General features: G+C 38.2%; 1 protein-coding gene across 1 annotated transcript in view; it reads left to right on the top strand.

The window, feature by feature from the left end:
- Positions 1-16422, top strand: part of LOC148302152 (uncharacterized) — a 70598-nt gene extending 54176 nt beyond the window's left edge. The window contains exons 5-11 of the mRNA XM_088272106.1: positions 1243-1510; positions 3049-3165; positions 3755-3834; positions 5449-5554; positions 6623-6766; positions 7262-7343; positions 7541-16422. Coding sequence (XP_088128232.1) covers positions 1243-1510; positions 3049-3165; positions 3755-3834; positions 5449-5554; positions 6623-6766; positions 7262-7343; positions 7541-13101 — 6358 coding nt within the window. The 3' untranslated portion in view covers positions 13102-16422. The remainder of the gene's footprint in view (positions 1-1242; positions 1511-3048; positions 3166-3754; positions 3835-5448; positions 5555-6622; positions 6767-7261; positions 7344-7540) is intronic.
- The last annotated feature ends 2977 nt before the right edge of the window (positions 16423-19399 follow it).

Raw genomic sequence — 19399 nt, 5'->3', positions numbered from 1 at the left:
CCCTCCACCGCCCACCAAACTGGTTTACTATTTTGTTTGGGGAGCACGCGCCGCCAAATTATCTACACACGTATATTATACATGCACACCTAATACGTGTATAATCCAATCACAATAAATCATATCTGCAGTTGTCTATACTCCGGTTTGAGAATTTAACAGCTGGCGTTAAGAGAATTGCCGCCAGGTCGAAATTATGGCATTCGGTGCTATTCCCCACCTGTCCCATATGTTCAAATGGCCCGGTTAATAAAATTTAATTTTTATATCAAAATAAGTTGTTATCTCTTCTTCTTCTTTTTAATGGTTTTTCACCCATCTTGGGTGTTATAGCCATAAGTTGTTATCTCAAACGGTGCTTAAAATTTTAAGTAGGCGACTGGGGCAAATAAATAGGTTTTTTATTTTAAAATTATTTTTATACAAAATTAAATTTCCCGCAATAAATTGATGGTGGCACCCGCCGTGTGGGATGTTGCGCCATATTGTTGAAATCAACTCTGTCACATCAATGCCATTCAACTGAGGTACGAAGAAGTCAGTAATCATGGTTCTGTAGCGCTCTCCATTGATCGTAACGTTCTGGCCGACATTGTATTAAAAAAATAATTAGAGCTCTAGCTGTCAATATTTCTGAAGCACTGCAATAATGAAGCAGTCGGATCGCCAACTCTACATACAGAAAAATTCTCAATTTCATAAGACCATTTTTATCCCAGAATATTCTCCGAACATCCAGAAGCTCTAAGATCTATGACGTAGTAACGTAGAAAAAGAGATCTAACTGTTGACATTTCCAAAGGACTGCAGTATTAAAGCAGTCGGATTACCAGCTCTGCTTCATAATACGGTTTTTATCGTAGATCCCAGGATATTCTCTGAACATCCAAAAAAATCCGGATTTTATTATTTTATTTTATTTAAAAGGAATAACCCGCAAAGCTTCTATTAGAGTCTTGTCTGCCGGTAGGATAGTAAGGATAGGGAAGGTAAATGTGAAAAATACATCACAAAAACCCAGACCAATTGAAAATAAATCTTTCTTGAATTTATTTTGTAATTGGCGGGAATCGAACCCGCGACTCCAGTTTCGCAGTCGAGCGTCTACTCAACTACGCCACGGCGCCTGAGTTAGAGGAGGGAATGAGTTCTAGATGTAAATATTTTATTAGTACTGAAGCAGTCTGATGGCCATCTTTGCATGTTGGAAATCCTTCTTCACAAGGCCTGCGCTGATTCCAGGACGTTCTCGGAGCACCTGGAGGGCTGCTCGCTGCAGGCGGTGGCCATCGCGCGCTGCTTCGCCGTGCACAGCGGCGGCTTCCGCATCTACAGCCGCTACTGCACGGGCTACCCGCACACCATGGCCGCGCTGGCGCGCCTGGCCCGCGAGCGCGGCGCCGCGCTGCAGCTGCGCGCGCGCCAGGCCGCGCTCGGCCACCCGCTGCCGCTCGGCTCCTACCTGCTCAAGCCGGTGCAGCGGATACTCAAGTACCACCTCCTTCTGCAGGTGGGCATCCATCCAACTCCCCCAATCCTGAGTGGTTCAGGCCACAATGTAACAAGCCATCTCCCTCAATCCATGCAGAGGACACTCACACAGCAAATTACTTTTTTTAAAGGTGTCTCAACTATATATGAAACATGTATCATTCTTCCCTTTTATACGAAAGAAGATGGAAGTCTGAGCATCCCAGTTATTTAAGGCTCTGTCTCCTAAAAAACCTATATGGAATAATTTGTAATGAATCTCACCTATGTTCAAGAGGAATAAATAAATAATGAAAGCTTAATAAATACTCCACCAATAGCTCAACTGATAGCATGACAACTGGCCATATCTCAAGAATGTATGGAAAACCTTAACGGTATGTAGAAGGATCTAAGACCATTGCACATATACAGGTTTCAATAATTAATGCAATATGGATGTTCAATATGTTCAGAATGTTGCACGTTCCACTAGTGTATAAAGCGATTGCTTCTTTATCCCTCTGTCATCCACTACTAGAATAGGCCTATCTTGTATCCTTCCATTTTTTCTATCGGTTACTGTTTAATAATTTGTAATGAATCTCACCTATGTTCAAGAGGAATAAATAAATAATGAAAGCTTAATAAATACTCCACCAATAGCTCAACTGATAGCATGACAACTGGCCATATCTCAAGAATGTATGGAAAACCTTAACGGTATGTAGAAGGATCTAAGACCATTGCACATATACAGGTTTCAATAATTAATGCAATATGGATGTTCAATATGTTCAGAATGTTGCACGTTCCACTAGTGTATAAAGCGATTGCTTCTTTATCCCTCTGTCATCCACTACTAGAATAGGCCTATCTTGTATCCTTCCATTTTTTCTATCGGTTGCTGTTTCCAGTCAGTTTTTACCCCTCACAGCGGCTATGTCGTCAGACCATCTATTTTGAGGTCTTCCGACGCCTCTTTTATTCACCCAAGGTCTGCATCTTAAAATTTAGGGGTCCATCTTGTTGAGTCCTGTCTTGCAACATATCCTGCCCATTGCCACTTGAGTCTTGCTACGCGATCCATGATATCCCCTATTCTGGTTCTACTTTTAATTTCTTCATTTCTTATTTTATCTCTTGGGCTTAAACCAATCACTCACTGAGATTCTTATCTACCGTTTTCGAGATGTACCCGTCTCTTTGTCAGGACAATCACTACACCAGCATACAAACAGCACTACACGTCACTACAATAGCACTATTCACACACTTACAACTACGCAAAATGTCAATCACATGCGTTTTGGTCGACCCAAGGACCAACATGCACTAAAGATTGCAGAACAACATGCACTAAAGGCCGAACTCTGATGTACACTAAGGATGTTATCCAAAATAGGTCAGGATAATACAGATTGGAAAGAATTATTCCCCCTTAGCAATCGAACCCAAGATCTCAAGCATGGCAGCAAACATGCTAACTCTGGATGCAGATGTGTATTTTATTTTTTAATTTTTTTTACCTAGCTTCGTGCTTATTTTGTGTTGCTGAACCGGACTTTTGGTTTTCAGAACTTGGTGAAGCAATGCATGTGCCGCGAGACGGAGCTGGCTCTCCAAAAGATGACGGGAATAGCCCAGCACATCAACGAGATGAAGAAACGCCACGAGCACACAGTCAGGGTTCAGGTAATGATGACCAAAACGGTGAACCCTCCACTAGTATATAAAGTTATCGCAAACAATCACAAGATGCTGACGAAATAGCAATTTCAAAAATGCTAAAAATATGAAATTTCTTTTTGTAGATACTTGTACACACTGTTCTCTTTCTATGTAAGATTCGTGAATGTTACATTAGTGTATAAAGTGATCACTCAACACATTCACTAAGTTCAATATCTTGCGAACAATCACAATGCGCCGACAAAATAGCGATTTTCAATACACTAAAATTATTTTAAAGATATGAAATCATATGATTTTTTTGAAGATACAGTGAAACCTCTATCTATCGTTCCTTGAATAATCGTTTTCCCGGATGCGTCTTTTATTTCTTCTACCCCAAATTCACTTCAAACAAAAATAGATTGCATCAATCGTTTCTCTATCACCATTTACCGCATTCATCATTTGAATTAGGCTTCATATTTGAAATATTTTGTCTGTGTGTTTTAGATTCTTCTCAATTTTGTAACATTCGATGACAGACGACATTTTAGTCATACGAGAAATGTGTACAGTTCAGATTATAAATTGTTCTCTATTGTTTTTTCAGGAAATTCAATCTCTGTTGTACGGATGGCACGAACAGGATTTGACGACCTATGGAGAATTATGCGCTGAAGGGACATTTAGGTAAATAAAACCAATCAAATCCGCTTATAATTCTCAATAAGTTTATATTCTCAATATTATTTATATTTAAAGCATTTACTTTGTGGTTAGTAATTTTCAATTATTTTTTTTTTACAAAAATGTTAATAATATTGGTATATAACTCACTCGGTGAGTGGTAATATATTTATATAATTAACATTTTTGTAAAAAAATAAATATGTAAAGACTCGATAAGTTTATTTATTTATTTATTGATTGGCTAATGCCTTTAACATAATACATAAATACAGTATAATATAAAAATACACTAATAGAGAAACAAAAAGTCTTAAACATAAAATAATTGTAAAATAACAAATAGTAAGCACTGGTCAATGCACGTCTCCTTCACACACTATCAGCGAGCAGCGAGAGAGTGAAACATAACGTATAAATTTACCCATTATAACATGGAGAAGAAATGCTGAGAATGTATAGAAGTTATCAGTATATATTTCTTGGTGGAACTGGATTTTATACAATAAAATAACTATGGTTTTTTTCCACATTTATTTTATTTGACCAGTGACCAGGTTTCATTATTCCGGACATAAACCAAGCTAGGACACAAAATGGCAAACCCTCTTCTAGTGGAATGGAAGGCCTGTTGAGGATAGTCAGCAGTCCGTCTTCTCCTGAGGAGTGCAACGTGGTTTCCTCCCAGCAATGGACAAATGCTGACAAGTTCCTGATTGGTCCACACTAGATTATCCCTCCTGTTCCCAACACAGATCAAAATAAAACATATCTTAACACACTATGGAAGGGAAAGGTATTTTTACCCGTTGGGTCGATTGATGCTTAACCCTTACTGGTCCAATGTCAAATCTCATTCGACATCAATTTTTCCTCTTAGGTCCCATGTCAGATGTTATTAGACATTTTTTCATCATTAGTATTATTTATTTAAATTCCAAGCTTACATTTTTGTGACTCGTATCTATTACAACGGTATGTGGAGCAGAGGACAAAAGATTTTTCCAGTTGGAATGTAACTGTCTACCTAGATTTTTTTTTAATTTTGGGGGACCGGAAAGGGTTAAGGACAGAAGAGTATTGTTACCATCTGTGCTGGCCTCATTTCAAAGTCGGAAAAGAAGGAATTACATATTTAATGTTTTTATATGAATATTATGTACCAATCTCTTTGTTAAAGTCTTAACTATATGTACATAATTATCCCAGGAACGCTTAAAAGAGTAATGCCACGGTAGTTATCACACAACAGCGGATCACCCTTTTTGTGGAGGGCTATAACTTCCCCGTTTACCCAATCCTTCGGACACCTTTCCTCTTCCCATACCTTTGAAAGTAGTTGATACAGAGGGTCAAGGAGAGCGTCCATGCCACTCTTGACGTATTCCGGATGTATTTCGTCGACACCAGGCGCCTTTCCGTTTTTCAGCTTTTTAATAGCTGATATAATTTCGGTATGCGTTGGTGTGCTTTGCGAAATATTGTGTGCAAATAAAAAACAAAAATCTACCTAATCAATAAACCTTGTACATAATAAGCGAGGCATGCAACTCCCATCTAAAAAAAATGCTACTCAAATGGGAAGGACTTCATCTTGTATTTTTGACTGAATTGCAGGGTTTTTGGCGCTAAGGCGATGAGGCACGCCTTCCTGTTTGACAAGATGTTACTCCTCACCAAGAACAAGGAGTATGGGCTTCTGGCGTACAAATCTCACATCATGGTAATTCTCCTACTTTTATTTGTAATTTCCCTTTTTTCATGTTTCATATAGATTACTGCTCCATATGTCGCTCACTCCTTTCAAGAATGTCATAAATCAAAAATTATCCATTTTCAGTTGTGCATGTTTTCGGAATGCCCAGAAAATGTACTATACCCCAGCAAAAGAGGCATATTTTTAACTTAATATTTACCCGCTACAGGGCAGAAAGTGTTGTTTTTGCATTTTGAAGAAAAGGTATTGTTTAAGTATTTTTTTCAATATACTAAATATTTTTCACATGGAGAAAAAACCTTCAGGTTTTACCTAAAAAGATCTGTTGCACAGTAAAAAGTTCAATAAGTGACTTGATATATATTTTTAATAAATTGTATTATATTTTTAAACTTTAAAAACGTTCTCCTGAAAAATCAAGTTTTTTTATGACGTTCTTGAAAGTGAGCGATGTATTATTTTTAGCCAATGAAGGAAATTTTAAAAAATTAGAAATAACATTTTGAGTGTGTCCAAATACTTGTTCACAAATCTGGATTACCTCCAATTATAGGAGTTATTTTTCATATTATTTTTGACATCTCAACATAGATGAAGAAGAATATGGAAGTTGTGGTCGTCAATCATGGGTAGAATTGGTTATGTTACACGTGTGTAAAGTAAAATGATCACTTAAACCAGCCTGCGACAGTCGTAAGCCCTGTAAATGACTATCCATGTTGAGATGTCAAAAAATAATGTAAAAAATAACTCCTAATTGGAGATAGTCCAGACTTGTGAACAAGTATTTGGACACATTCAAAATGTTGTATATACTATATGTGTGGAGTAGTGGTCCCGTGGTTAGTGTCGCGGACTTTCAGTCTTTTGAGTTTCTGGGTTCGAACCCACGGTACAACAATTTGATACCTATTTCTAATAATAAGCCACTTAGGCTCACAGAAATAGTATGAAATTGAATTATTTTATTAAATAATAAAAAAAACACAAATATTTCTCTTAAAAATAGTCATATTTTGCAGAATATTATTGAAACGTCAAACATTTACTTAATTTTTAATTTTTTTATTTTAGTGCAACAACCTGATGCTTGTGGAGTCCATACAAGGCCAGCCGTTGAGTTTCCACGTAATCCCGTTTGACTGTCCCCGAATGCAGGTCACCCTACAAGCTCGCAGCATACAGCACAAGAGGGAGTGGACGCTCTTACTCAAAAGGGTAAGGTGACCAAATTTAAAAAATATAAATATGTGTATTTGAAAATTTGCTGAATGCAAAATGTTTGGCATTTTATCATTGTTTTGTTCTCGGATAAATTTGTGTATTTTGAATTTGTGTATTATTTGCGGGTGATAATTGAGTGCTTTGATGTTATTATTTGTATATAATACTTTAGGACTCAACTTTTATTTTTTAATTTTTTTTTTTGAATATGTAAAGCTTTGTGGATCATAGTGATGTATTATTTTGAGAAATAAAAAGACCTTTTTTTTTTATCCACTCACATTTTTATTAACGACCAACTAGTTTCGGCAACAACCTGTTGCCCTCTTCAGGGTTTATTTTATGACTAAAATAAACCCTGAAATGAACCAAAAATTATTTCTCAAAATAATATATCAAATGTTATTATGTATTTGAATATGATACTTGAGAACTTAAATTTTATCATTTGTATACGAAACTTGAGGACTTAAATATTTTTATTTCCAGGTGATACTTGAGAACTATACGGCCGTCATACCGTCCCACGCCAGACAGTTGGTCATGCAACTCGGACAGAATAAAACCGATGGTAAACTAATATGATTAATATTTTTGATTCTTTCATGGGTTATTGTGTTATATGTCTTTATGGACTACATTCTGGTAATCTGATCCGAAACGTATGCATGATGTGCTAACACAAAACTTGTGAATCCAGAGAAACACTGCCAGGAATCATTTCACCATCCACTTCTCTTTAAATAATCAATTTTCTTTTTTTTTCAGATGATATTCTCGCCGAAAAGTCGAGCACTCTGATCTCTCATTCATCCATGAGGAAGCAACTATCCGCGCCGGAATACTTGGAGAAACGCAAGCTCGACAGGGAGAGAAGGAAATCCTTCGAGTCTGGACTGAGACATCGACTGAAACGCTCCGCGAGAAAGGGACAGAATGCCGACGGAACCGGAGAAATTGATAGTTTAGACAAGGACAAGAGTATGAGGACCGACTCGGCTTTCGACGAAGACATCTGCGACTGCCACAGCTCCTGCACAAATGTGGACTGCTCCAACTACGAACTGTGCGCAGATTGTCAAAGCCAACGACTGAGTCGGTATCTCTGCTCCGATTGCAAGGGCAATTCTATCTACCTCTGCAAACGCTGTCAACTCGACAAAGACGGAGTCAACTTCTCCGATTCCAACTACGAATGCGACGATTACGAATACAAGTATCACAATTGTGAAGCTTCCGACATGCAAAGCCAATCATCGATGGACACCAGTTTTGATATGAAGAAGAGTTGCTCGGATTGCGGCAAATCTGTTCTTCATATCGACAACCGAAGCAGCAGAGAAAATTGTTCCGAAGGCGCCGGAAGAACCTGTTCAAAGTGTTATGAAAAGTCTACTCCGGATGATTACAATCTATCCACGGACGATATAGCCAAAACTTCTAGTTGCCAACGATGCGGCGGCTCCGGAATCAAAACCGCAAACGACTTCAGTAAAAAACAATTGGATATGCTCGAAGTCCCGGAAGAAAGACTCAGAAACAGGGATAGTATCAATCTCAAAAAGACATGTCTGAAATGCCAAGAAATTCGTGAAAACATAACCGTGCAAGACAGTTTGAATTATAGTACGGAAGCTATCGGATCGTCCGCCAAGTGCGAACATTCCGCTGAGCCCAAAATCAAAAGGGTGTCTAAGGACGATTCCCAAACCTTACTGAATGTTCCCAAAACTTCCGGCACACTCAGGAGAAAATCCGAGCCGGGGATGTCCAATATCAATTTCGATCCTAAAGATTGGAAGAAATCAGTCGAGAGTGAAAGGAACAAATGCGCAAAGAGCCAGGAAGAGTTGAGAAAGGATTCTTTCGAAGGCAGATGCGCAGATTGCGGGAGAATCAACGTGATCTGTTCTAACTGCGGCAGAGCTACTTCTAGAAGCTTCCATTGCAAACGAAAAGACGCGCAAAATGCGCCGATATCAGCTACGGAACGCAAGTCCCGATCCCTCGACAGGGATGCTAATCCGCTAGCTAAAAAACCAGAGGCTAAATTGAATAACCTGGAAATTAAAATGTACAATGCCAAAACGGTGCCGAAGAAAATTTCTAAAATCAAGAAAAATAGAGCCAAAACTCTTCGGCATCTCGCTGTAGACTCCACGGCCAAATTTTACACCGATTTCTCGACGGATAATGTGCTCCACATCTCGGAGTCGACCGACAGCATCAACACTATCAGCAGCCATAAGAACGGCGAGGAGTCCAACGATACCCGGAGTGTTGTCGCAGGCGCTTCCGCACCAAGTATAGACGGGGACGAAGAAGTCTACAGGAACTTAATACAAAAAACCGATTCGTTCAAACAAAACGAGATAAATAAAGAAAAAACCCTCGTCAAAAAGGTATCGGGGAATCATTTGGAAGTCTTCGAGAAGAAAGAACGCAGCAGAAGCGCTTCACCGAAAAAAAGTGAGCCGGAAGACGATACCTTGGAGAGTTGCGACGACGGACATGAAAAACCACTGGAACAAATCATATCTCAACTCCTGATGCAAAACAGAGAGTTCCAGAAGATCTTGAAGAGGCACCAGTTCCGCAACGCGACAAACAGAAGACACCAAAGGCTGCTCAAGTCGCATTCCAATCCGGAGAAAATCATGATCCCGACCAGGGATGGCCAACCCAAGATACGACCCAAGTACGGGAGGCAAACTTCCGCCATAGAGAATATACTGCACAGCATAGATAGCGATGCCGACAACGGTGAAAATGAACATAAAACTGACTTCAAAAAAGCCATAGAAGAACCTAACTGTGCAGGAAGCCAACATAACGATGGCAACAATGTTGGACACCATGCGGAAGAACACATTTACGAAACACTCGTGCAAAGTCCGGAGAAAAATGTGTCTGATAAACCGGTTATTGATTCTTTGCCAGTTGCTGATAAGTCGCCTTCCAAAGAAGTTCCCCGCCTGAGCACCTTTGCCCCTCTTCGAAATGATGCCCCGGCGGTCGTTGCACCAATTTCGATTGATCTTCCCCTTGGCAAACAGACCAGAGTCAGCTTGTCAGAGTCGGATTATGTTTATCTCTGTTTCGACGGGAATAAAAACATCGACGCTTACAAAGTTCCTAGCACCATTAAGAAGTTGAGTGATTTTGAGGATAACGGAGAATACGCAGTCCCTTCTTCCACCCCTCAGAAGGTGAAGAATGATGTAGAAGTCAGGGTTGTAAGAGACAAAGTCGATTCGGAGCAAAGAAACCGAGACAGGCCGGTTGTCGAGCATTACGATGATAGATCCGAAGTTTGGAAGAGAATCTCAAACGACACTGTGATCGAAAATCCCGCCTTGAAAGCCCGCAAAAATAAAGATAATTTGAACAACGTGAACATCGACGACTATTTGGAAACGGAGAACGGGCCTCAGAGCCCCAATATCCCGGAAATTTGGTTGAAAAGCCAAAAGGAACATTTTACCACTCCGAGGGATAAAAAGTCCGGATCGTTGCCGCGAAGTTTTCAGGTCAACTTGAGCGAAACGGAAGAAATTGCGTCACCGATGGTGAAGACTAAACCGTCGTTTTACAACAAAGTTTATCTGAACAAAGAGGGCAAAGTTCTCCAGTCCGATCGCCCCTTTACCATTGCCTCGGACTTCAGCGAGATCAGTTACGAAGACATCGAAAGATTCATCAAAGGGGACGATAATTCCGCCCTCAAATTCCCGTGCGACCTCACCATTTCCAACAGGAGCTCGAGATCTTTCGCGGAGGGAGACGGCATCGACGAAGCTATCGACTCCGTCAGCGGATCCACTTTAGATCTGGAAGAGGAAATAGACCGATGCTACAAAAACAACTTCGAAATGCGGAGCCAACATCTGGGGACGTTGAACAGCTCCAACAACAACCTGCTTCTCGGCAGTCAGCTCTTAGACCAGTCCATCTCTTCGTCTATGGAAGTCATGAATGAAAAATCCCAGAATTGCGCTTCTCAAGAAGACATTCCGGCGTCCGTGCATCCGGAGCACAAGATATACAAAACGACGGCGAATGTTTTGTCGCTCAAAAATGTTTTAAACCGTTTTAAATTGAAGGGCCGGTCCAATCAAGAGCAGACTACGACCGCGGCTGCTAATTCCGAAAAAGAAACCAAGGATGCCAAAAAAACTGACGGTAAAAAGACAACTGCGTCGAGAAATCTAATGCAGAGATTCAAGAGCATCATAAATGATGAACAGCACGAAAGCAACGTTGCGGAAGCTTTGAAAATCAGTTCAAATAATGGCGATAACAAAAATGAACGCAAGAGTTCTAAAGATGAAATCAAGAATCCCATAACTGTACTCGTGACCAAACCGGACGATGAAAAGGCAAATGTCTCTGTCAATTCCAGTTACAAACAGGGGAATATCTTATCTTCCGTGTCTAAAAGTTGCAACAACATTACATCGCCGTACAAGTCCACCGATAGTCTCGTTGCGAACGTGGAACAGATGTCTCAGTCCGTCCAATTCCCCACCCCCTTGAACCAAGGCCTGAGGTCTGCCCAGAGCTCTGTACAAGACCTGAACAAATTGCCAATTTATAAGCAAGGAAGTCGCCACTTAGGGGCGAGGATAGCTCAGTCGGATTATGCGGACCCCAAAGCTCTCTTCCTCGGAGAATCTCACTCTGATCTGGATAAAGTCAATATATTTATCAACAAGAACGCTCTCCGACCGGATAGTCTGCTGTCCAATTCCTCACATTTCACTTCCTCCAGTGAAGGGTACGCCAACGCGAGCAATGAAGGAAGTAGAAACAGTTCGTTCTTATACAGGGCGACTGCGAGCAAATCGGAAGTCATCAAAGATAAAGACACGGAAATACAGAAGGCTGCGAGAGAACTGCTAAAAAAAGAGCTGAAAAAGTCTATTGAAGAAGAAAAGAAACTTGCGGCGCAACCTAAAGAATTTGTTTTCAAAATAAATTCGGATGACAGTTTTTACGAAAAGTCTTTCGACGAAATAGAGAATTTATTCGGGAATGAAATGTTCAGGGATTCGGCAATTTACAGTGACCCGGATGAAAACTCTCGCACTCTAGAAAGGAATGCATCCAATGACTTCAAAAGATGTATTTTAACCAAAAAAAACAATTTGATACAAGCATCTTCCACTTTTAAATCCGTCACGGAGAATGTGACAAAACAAGAAATGCCCGTGATAACCAGTACATCATATTTAAACACTGTTGAGTATGTTACAAATACCGCCAAAGATCTCAAGCCCAATCCAATTATCAAAGAAAAAACGAGAGATTTAGAAAAATTGATCTGCAAACGCGATACTTTGGAAACGTCGCAGAAGGTTTCCAGTCTCACGAAACTCCCCGGTGTAAAAACTGCCCCTCCCGTTCCGGCCAAACCGCTTCTCAAACCGAGCATCAAAAGTCCCGCAGTCATCAAAACTGCAGAAACAACTTTAAAGCATGATTCCGCTAAACAAGGATTGAGGTTCGTACCAAAGACTAGAGATCTCAGCAGTAATTTGAAGATAACCGAACAAAATGACAGCGGTGTTTCCATCAAAACTGTTCAAAAAGTTTCAGAAATAAACAGCCCTGAACATGAAGTATCCGGACAGCTCAATTTGACTCTCAAATTGTCGGAAAAACCGGAAAATGTTTTCCAATTCCCTTCCCCGAAATCTCCGAATGATAATTTGAACCAGTCTGTCCGGCGATGTTCTAATATCCAGCTGAAAAGAATGAGCTTCGAAAGATGCAGCTTGGATTCAGCTACGATTAGCAGGCGATCAAAAAGCGTGACCGCGTGCGATTCAGATAAAATCGCGACGAAGTCCGTCCAGGAGCGCCGAAAAGAAATCGAAATGATGACCACGGTCGGGCAAAGGGCAAAAAACAACTCGGCCAATCGAAAATCGGCCGATGGACTGATTGACACTTCTCCAATCACATTTCAGAGATCCATCAGTATGAAGCTGAACAATTCCACAAAAGACCAAACCAAATTAAGCTGTATTAGTAAATTAACTGCACCACTTTCCAAAACGCAGAAATGCAATATTCCACTGCCGAGTTCTTCCAAGTATGCGTGGAGTGATGATACATTAGAATCTGTTGCTGTAGTTCCGCAAGACAATGTTCCTGGTCCACAAGGCAATATTCCTGGTCCTCAAGACAATGTTCCTGGACCACAAGACAATGTTCCTGGTCTCCAAGACAATGTTCCTGGCCCACAAGACAATGTTCCGGGTCCACACGACAGTGACAATGCTAAAGGAGGATGGGTGAAACACATTGTAAACCGCTTTCAGTAAGTGTATTGTACGAGAACAATGGAAGGACTGTTGTTTAATTGTAAATCTGTGTAAAATTCTATAACTGTTATTTCTAAAGATGAAATTGTGCCAGAAACTTATTGATCTTTCTTTGATCGGCGGATATAAGAGTGTTGCTACTATGACAAATCAGAATACCCGAATATTTATGGGTAAATTTGAGTTTAAAGGTGGTCAGAATGTCAGTTTCTTAAATTTTTCCGTGTTTGATATTGTCATTTTGACAGATTCAACTTATTGCCGTCGCAGTACACTTTTGATTGGGTACCTACCTTAACCTCAGATATGAAAAAAATACCATTTGTAATGGATGCCGAAGTTATACAGTATTTTAAAAATTATCCTCTATATATCTCTTACTCTACCTATAATTTTGTAGCTCATAATGATTTTTCTAAGAGTTATATATTTTTTTTAAAAAGTCATAATTTTTAAATGTATGGCATTTTTTGACAGTTCTTTTGGCCATTTTGAACCGACATCTATCCTCTGCTAATGACATCTCTTTTTATATGAATACTCTTTATTTCCGTTGTTCAAAGAAATGCTATATGTGCGTGTAGGGGTTGGGGGGTATTATACTATTTATTTTTATATTGATAACAGTGTTTTAATTTAATTTAATTATAATGTAAATAGAATTTGATTTGATGTCTTTTTAAGGCTGAAAATTCATCATGTTATGATATAAACATTCGAATAAGCTATCTCAAAAACAGCCAACTTAACAGGAACGTAAAATAATAATATGTGATTGAAAATATAATAATAATAAATATTATTATTAACCTGTCTGGGAGTGAGTTTCTGCGACAAAACTGTATCAAGTGAGTTGTTTTGTTTTTTTTTTTTACTTTTTATAATTTTTTATCATGGTCAATGCTATAAGCAACATATTTTCTTGAATTAAACTAAAATACTTAGATTAATAAGCATGTTTTATATCAAAATTATCCATTTTATATTTAAAAGGTTTTCTTTGACGTCACACTAACTTTGTTTTAAGTAAAATGTCATGGGTAAAACAAAAAAATAATCAATCTGAAGTTAGGTTTTAGTGTTTGAATACGACCACAGATGGCAGTACAAGTGCCATTTTAGAAATAAATGTCATTGGGCTTTAATTATAAGCTCGGGCGTTCATGTATGCTCATAATCCTTTAAGGAAAGTTTTCTTTGGATGACCATATTTTCAGACGGGTTAATTTAAAGATATTTTACAATGAGTTAAGCATGAAAATGAAAAAAAACCGATGTAAAATCAAAATACTTCAAAAATTACTAGTAAATCAACGCCCCCTACGTACAGTACTCTATCTTCAAATCTGTTACTTTACAGGAGAGAGCTTAGAAGATTTTTTCAAAATTTTTTTTTTTAATTAACGGTTTTATCCGAAATACTAAACTAGTATTATACATTCAAAAACACGGTAAAATAATGTGATAAATCTAATTTATGCTTTGTCAAAATTAAGTAGTTAGCATCTTAGGAGTTCAGTTCATTTCGAAAATTCGATGTAGATAGCGTCTTATACGCCTGAAAACTAGGCATGATTTATTTAATATATATATTTTTTTGTTCGTTTTTATTTGTAGATAACGGGGCAGTTGATAACATACACCAAATATCTCCAAATTGTCAAAAATGTAGTTAGAGCACTTTACGTAGGGCACGTCGAAATAATAAATGGGAGGATAGCCTCAAGTACGAATCTTAGTGGTCTCATCTTCTTCTTCTTACCCTTATCCGCACCCAATGGTGCATAGGGCACTGCATCGTAGCGACGCAGTGTTATCTTGATCGTAAATTGCACGAAGGCAAGGTGATCAGCCCTGCGCTTCTTGTACCAGTCCAGGGTGGTATTAAATAAATATGAGAGTGAAAATCGGCCATATTTATTTTGACCCTCCGGGGAATCAAACCCGGGACCTCCGGCACGGTAGCTAAACGCGCTGACCACTGCGCTACGGAGGTGGAGGTAGATCTCATCTACTGGGTATATATTAGGGACTGTATTCACCTTGTTGTGGTTCAATCGGCCTTATTTTTTAGAATTTCTGAATTTCATTGTGATGTATTATGATAATGTATGATAATTAAAAGTCATTATTTTGCTGTCCTGATAAATTGACACTTGTTGAGATAGCTCATTCGCAATACCGACAATATTTGAAGGAAAGTTATTACACCTCGAAGGCATTTTGGGCAATACATAATCTCATTGAAAAAAAGTGCAGCTGTCAAAATGAGACTGATTTCTTCTTTCTTCTTCATCTTCTTGCTCAATGCTGAGCGTCGTGGTCTTCTGGAATGTCAGGCACTTGGTGCACAAGTCCTCTCCATTCTTCCCGGTCCTGGGCCAACTTGATGGCAGCGTTTAGCGAGGATCCGGTTAATTCCTTTATTTGGTCTGTCCATCTTGTTGGAGACCGTCCTCTTGCCCGCTTGCCTTCAACTGTACCTGTTACTACCAGTTTTTCAAGACTCTTCTCGTTCTTTCTGGCGATATGCCCAAAGTAATAAATGTTTTTGTTTTTAAGTCTTTTTCAAAAATCAGTGTGAAATTATCTTGGAGAGAAATTTAGAATTTAAAAAAAAAATATGTTAGTAAAATTGTTTTTTCATTCACTCTAATTGATAACTCAATAGTTACACATAATTGAATGAGGGTTGAATTTGAAGATATACAAAAAAAACCTCCATATTATCAAATTGGTGAATCGCAGCAAAAATATTGTTCTATAGAAGATCCTCTTCTTACCTTTTTTCCCACCCAATGGTGCATAGGGCACTGAATCATAAAGTAGTGTTATCTTGTCGGTTAGACACACTAAGGAAAGGTGATCAGCCCTGCATTTTAGGTACCAGTCCAGGGTAATATAAAATAAACATCAGAGTGAAAAATCGCAAATACATATTTTGACCCTACATAACATTTTATCGATATATACAATTTTCATATACATATCTTGATAAAATGCAAATGTGTGAAAATTATTGTTTAGTAATACATATATCCAAAATTAAATACGGTAATTGGATAGAATTACATATAATTTTATTTACATATATTATATGTGACCGCGTTTCCTCTTATTAAGACATTATCAAAACTGACCAGTCAGTGTTTGATAATGTCTTAATAAGACGAAACGCTTCACATATTACCATATATATGTAAATAAAAGTAGAATTCAATCCAATAACTGTGTTAAATTAAGGATATATTACCCAACAGTTCAATATGGAATTCTACCAACTGTCTGCAGTTACAATAAATATGAAAGATTATATTATTTTTTGACATCTCATCAAAGATGAAGAAGAATATGGAAGTCTGGGCATTTACGGGGCTTACGACCGTCATAGGCTGGTTGGAGTGATCACTTTACACACGTGTAACATTCACCAATTCTACCCATTATTGACAACCACACTACTCAAATTCTTGGAAGTTCTATATATATGAACCAATTTAGAAACCTTGTTCATGAATCACTAAAACTTCACTAGAGACATCTATTGGTGAGATGTAAAGAAGCTTTTTATTAAGCAGAAACTCTTATATTAGTATGTGAGATCCGAATCCCGGATTATAATCACACACATGAGAAACGCCAGAAAATACCATTTTCATTTTTATTATTAAGCTTATAATTTGACCAGATAATTTATTTACAACATTTTGAGTGTGTCCAAATACTTGTTCACAAAATCTGGATTATCTCCAATTACAGGAGTTATTTTCATATTATTTTTTGACATCTCATCATAGATGTCTCTAGTGAAGTTTTAGTGATTCATGAACAAGGTTTCTAAATTGGTTCATATATATAGAACTTCCAAGAATTTGAGTAGTGTGGTTGTCAATAATGGGTAGAATTGGTGAATGTTACACGTGTGTAAAGTGATCACTCAAACCAGCCTATGACGGTCGTAAGCCCCGTAAATGCCCAGACTTCCATATTCTTCTTCATCTTTGATGAGATGTCAAAAAATAATATGAAAATAACTCCTGTAATTGGAGATAATCCAGATTTTGTGAACAAGTATTTGGACACACTCAAAATGTTGTATATAAAAGATTATCATTTACATATGTTGTTTTAAAGGTTGAAATTACTGTGAATTGCAAAGCGCCCTTGAGGTGATTTTTCACAAACAGCGCTATATAAATTGTCCAATAAATAAATAAATTTCTATAAATAGCAATTTGTTTCACGGAGGTTCAAGAGTTAAAATTTTGGCGATTCGAACTCTTCTTCTTTAGCCTTCTGTCCTCTGATTCTGGATATAGGATCTTCCGTATCCTTCCATTTTTTGAACATTAATTTGAAGCTGTCTGTTAATCAAGTCCGCCTCCGTGGTGTAATGGTCGGCGTGTTTAGCTACCGTGCTGGTGCTGGGTTCGATTCCCAGGGAGTAGTGAAAATAAATATTAGTGATTTAACACTAACCTTGCCGTCATGTAAGTAAGGATCAAGATAACACTGCGTCAATTTGATGCAGTGCCCTATGCACCATTAGGTGCGGATAAGGGTTATAAGTCAGTAAAATTTGAAGTTGAATTTACCAACATGAATTTAAAAATCCGAGTATTACAATAATTTTTTTTACATTTTTGCAAGTTTACCTGTAGTAGACTTCCGTGATTTTTGTGATGGATTTTTGTCAATGCACACGTAATATTTAGGAGAATTGAATGAATTTTGTATGTACTTATTTTATCTATAAAATTGGTTATAAACATAAGTCATTGTAAGATGCCAAACTAATACTCATTATAATTTTTAATTTTAAGTACATACGTTGTTGATACTAAAAGTGCAGTAATTATATTTTATTTATTTTGTAAGTTATTATTATAAGAAATCAAAAATGGATGTTATTATTATTATACATGTTTAAGAATGCCGGTAATTGTATTACGGAAATAAAATATTTTACAAAATTTATTATTTTTTTTAATTTCTTTTTGACCCTTATCCGGAGCAAAAGGCGCCTAGGGCACTATATTGGCCACCGCAACACAAATTGAAGTCATCCCATCCTGCGCTTCAGTTGCATCAGAGTAAAAAAAAATCAGAGAAATAAAATAACATTTTAGGTGTATCCAAATCCTTGTACACTTTAATATCTATATTAATACAATAATTTACATTTCGATATCTCAACATAGATGAAGAAGAATATAAAAGTCTTGGTATTTACAGGGCTTATGACCTGTGTGTTGGCATCTATATTGAAATCTCAACATTTAAAAATAACTTAAGTGGAGAATCCGCCTCCGTAGTGTAATGGTCAGCACGCTCGGCTACCGTTCTGGAGGTCCCGGGTTCGATTCCCAGGGGGGGTCAAATAAATATAAGTGATTTTTCCACTCTAATAATTATTCTATATTACCCTGGACTGGTTGGTACCTGAAGCGGAGGGCTGATCACCTTTCCTTCGTGTGTTAACGATCAAGATACCACTGCGTTTGTATGATGCAGTGCCCTATGCACCAGTGGGGTGCGGATAAGGGTTAAAAAAAGTGAATAAGTGGAGAAACCCAGGTTTGTGAACATGGATTAGACACACCCAAAATGTTGTGAATAAAATATCCGGTCAAATCATAAGCATGATAAAAATTATAAATCATGTTTTCAGGCGTCTTCCAATATGTAAAATAATTCTTTAAGGATCTTGCACCTTAGGACATCCGAAATGAAGACTCTATGACCCATCGCAGGCCTAACACTTCGCGACAGAGTAAGAAACTCAGATATAAGAAAAATCTGCGATGTTGTGCGATGGGGAAGAGAAAGAAGACGTTTCTGGAGAGGTCATGTGAGAAGAGCGAGTTCGGATCGAGTGGTGAGGGTGGCAGCGGACAGCAGCATAGGCGGGATCAGACCCCAGGAAGACCACCTAAACGATGGAAGGATAGCTGGTCTTCCACCTCCCAGGACCGACCCGAAAATGACAGGACCTAGTCCTAAAAGAAGAAGAAGATCTTGCACCATTAAAAAATTAAAAGGGTCTCTGCCAAACATAAAAAAAGCTCACTCAAATAAACCATAGATACTGAAACTAACTCGCACATGAAGCAACATGTGAATAAAGTTCCGAAAATTTGAGTAGTGCGGTTGTCAATCATGGGAAGAATGGTGAATGCTACACGTATATAGAGCGATCGCTTAAACTAGCCTATGACAGCTGAAAAAAATAATAAAACAATCAGAATAATAATAGTTGGCATTTATTTATACAGTTTTATACTTAATTTACATACTC

This window comes from Brachycentrus maculatus, unplaced genomic scaffold (assembly GCF_059751285.1).
Source record: "Brachycentrus maculatus isolate JH-2025_06_01 unplaced genomic scaffold, ASM5975128v1 h1tg000475l, whole genome shotgun sequence".
Classification (NCBI taxonomy): domain Eukaryota; kingdom Metazoa; phylum Arthropoda; class Insecta; order Trichoptera; family Brachycentridae; genus Brachycentrus; species Brachycentrus maculatus.
Note: the sequence above shows the minus strand (reverse complement) of the source record. Positions and strands in the feature narration are given on the sequence as shown.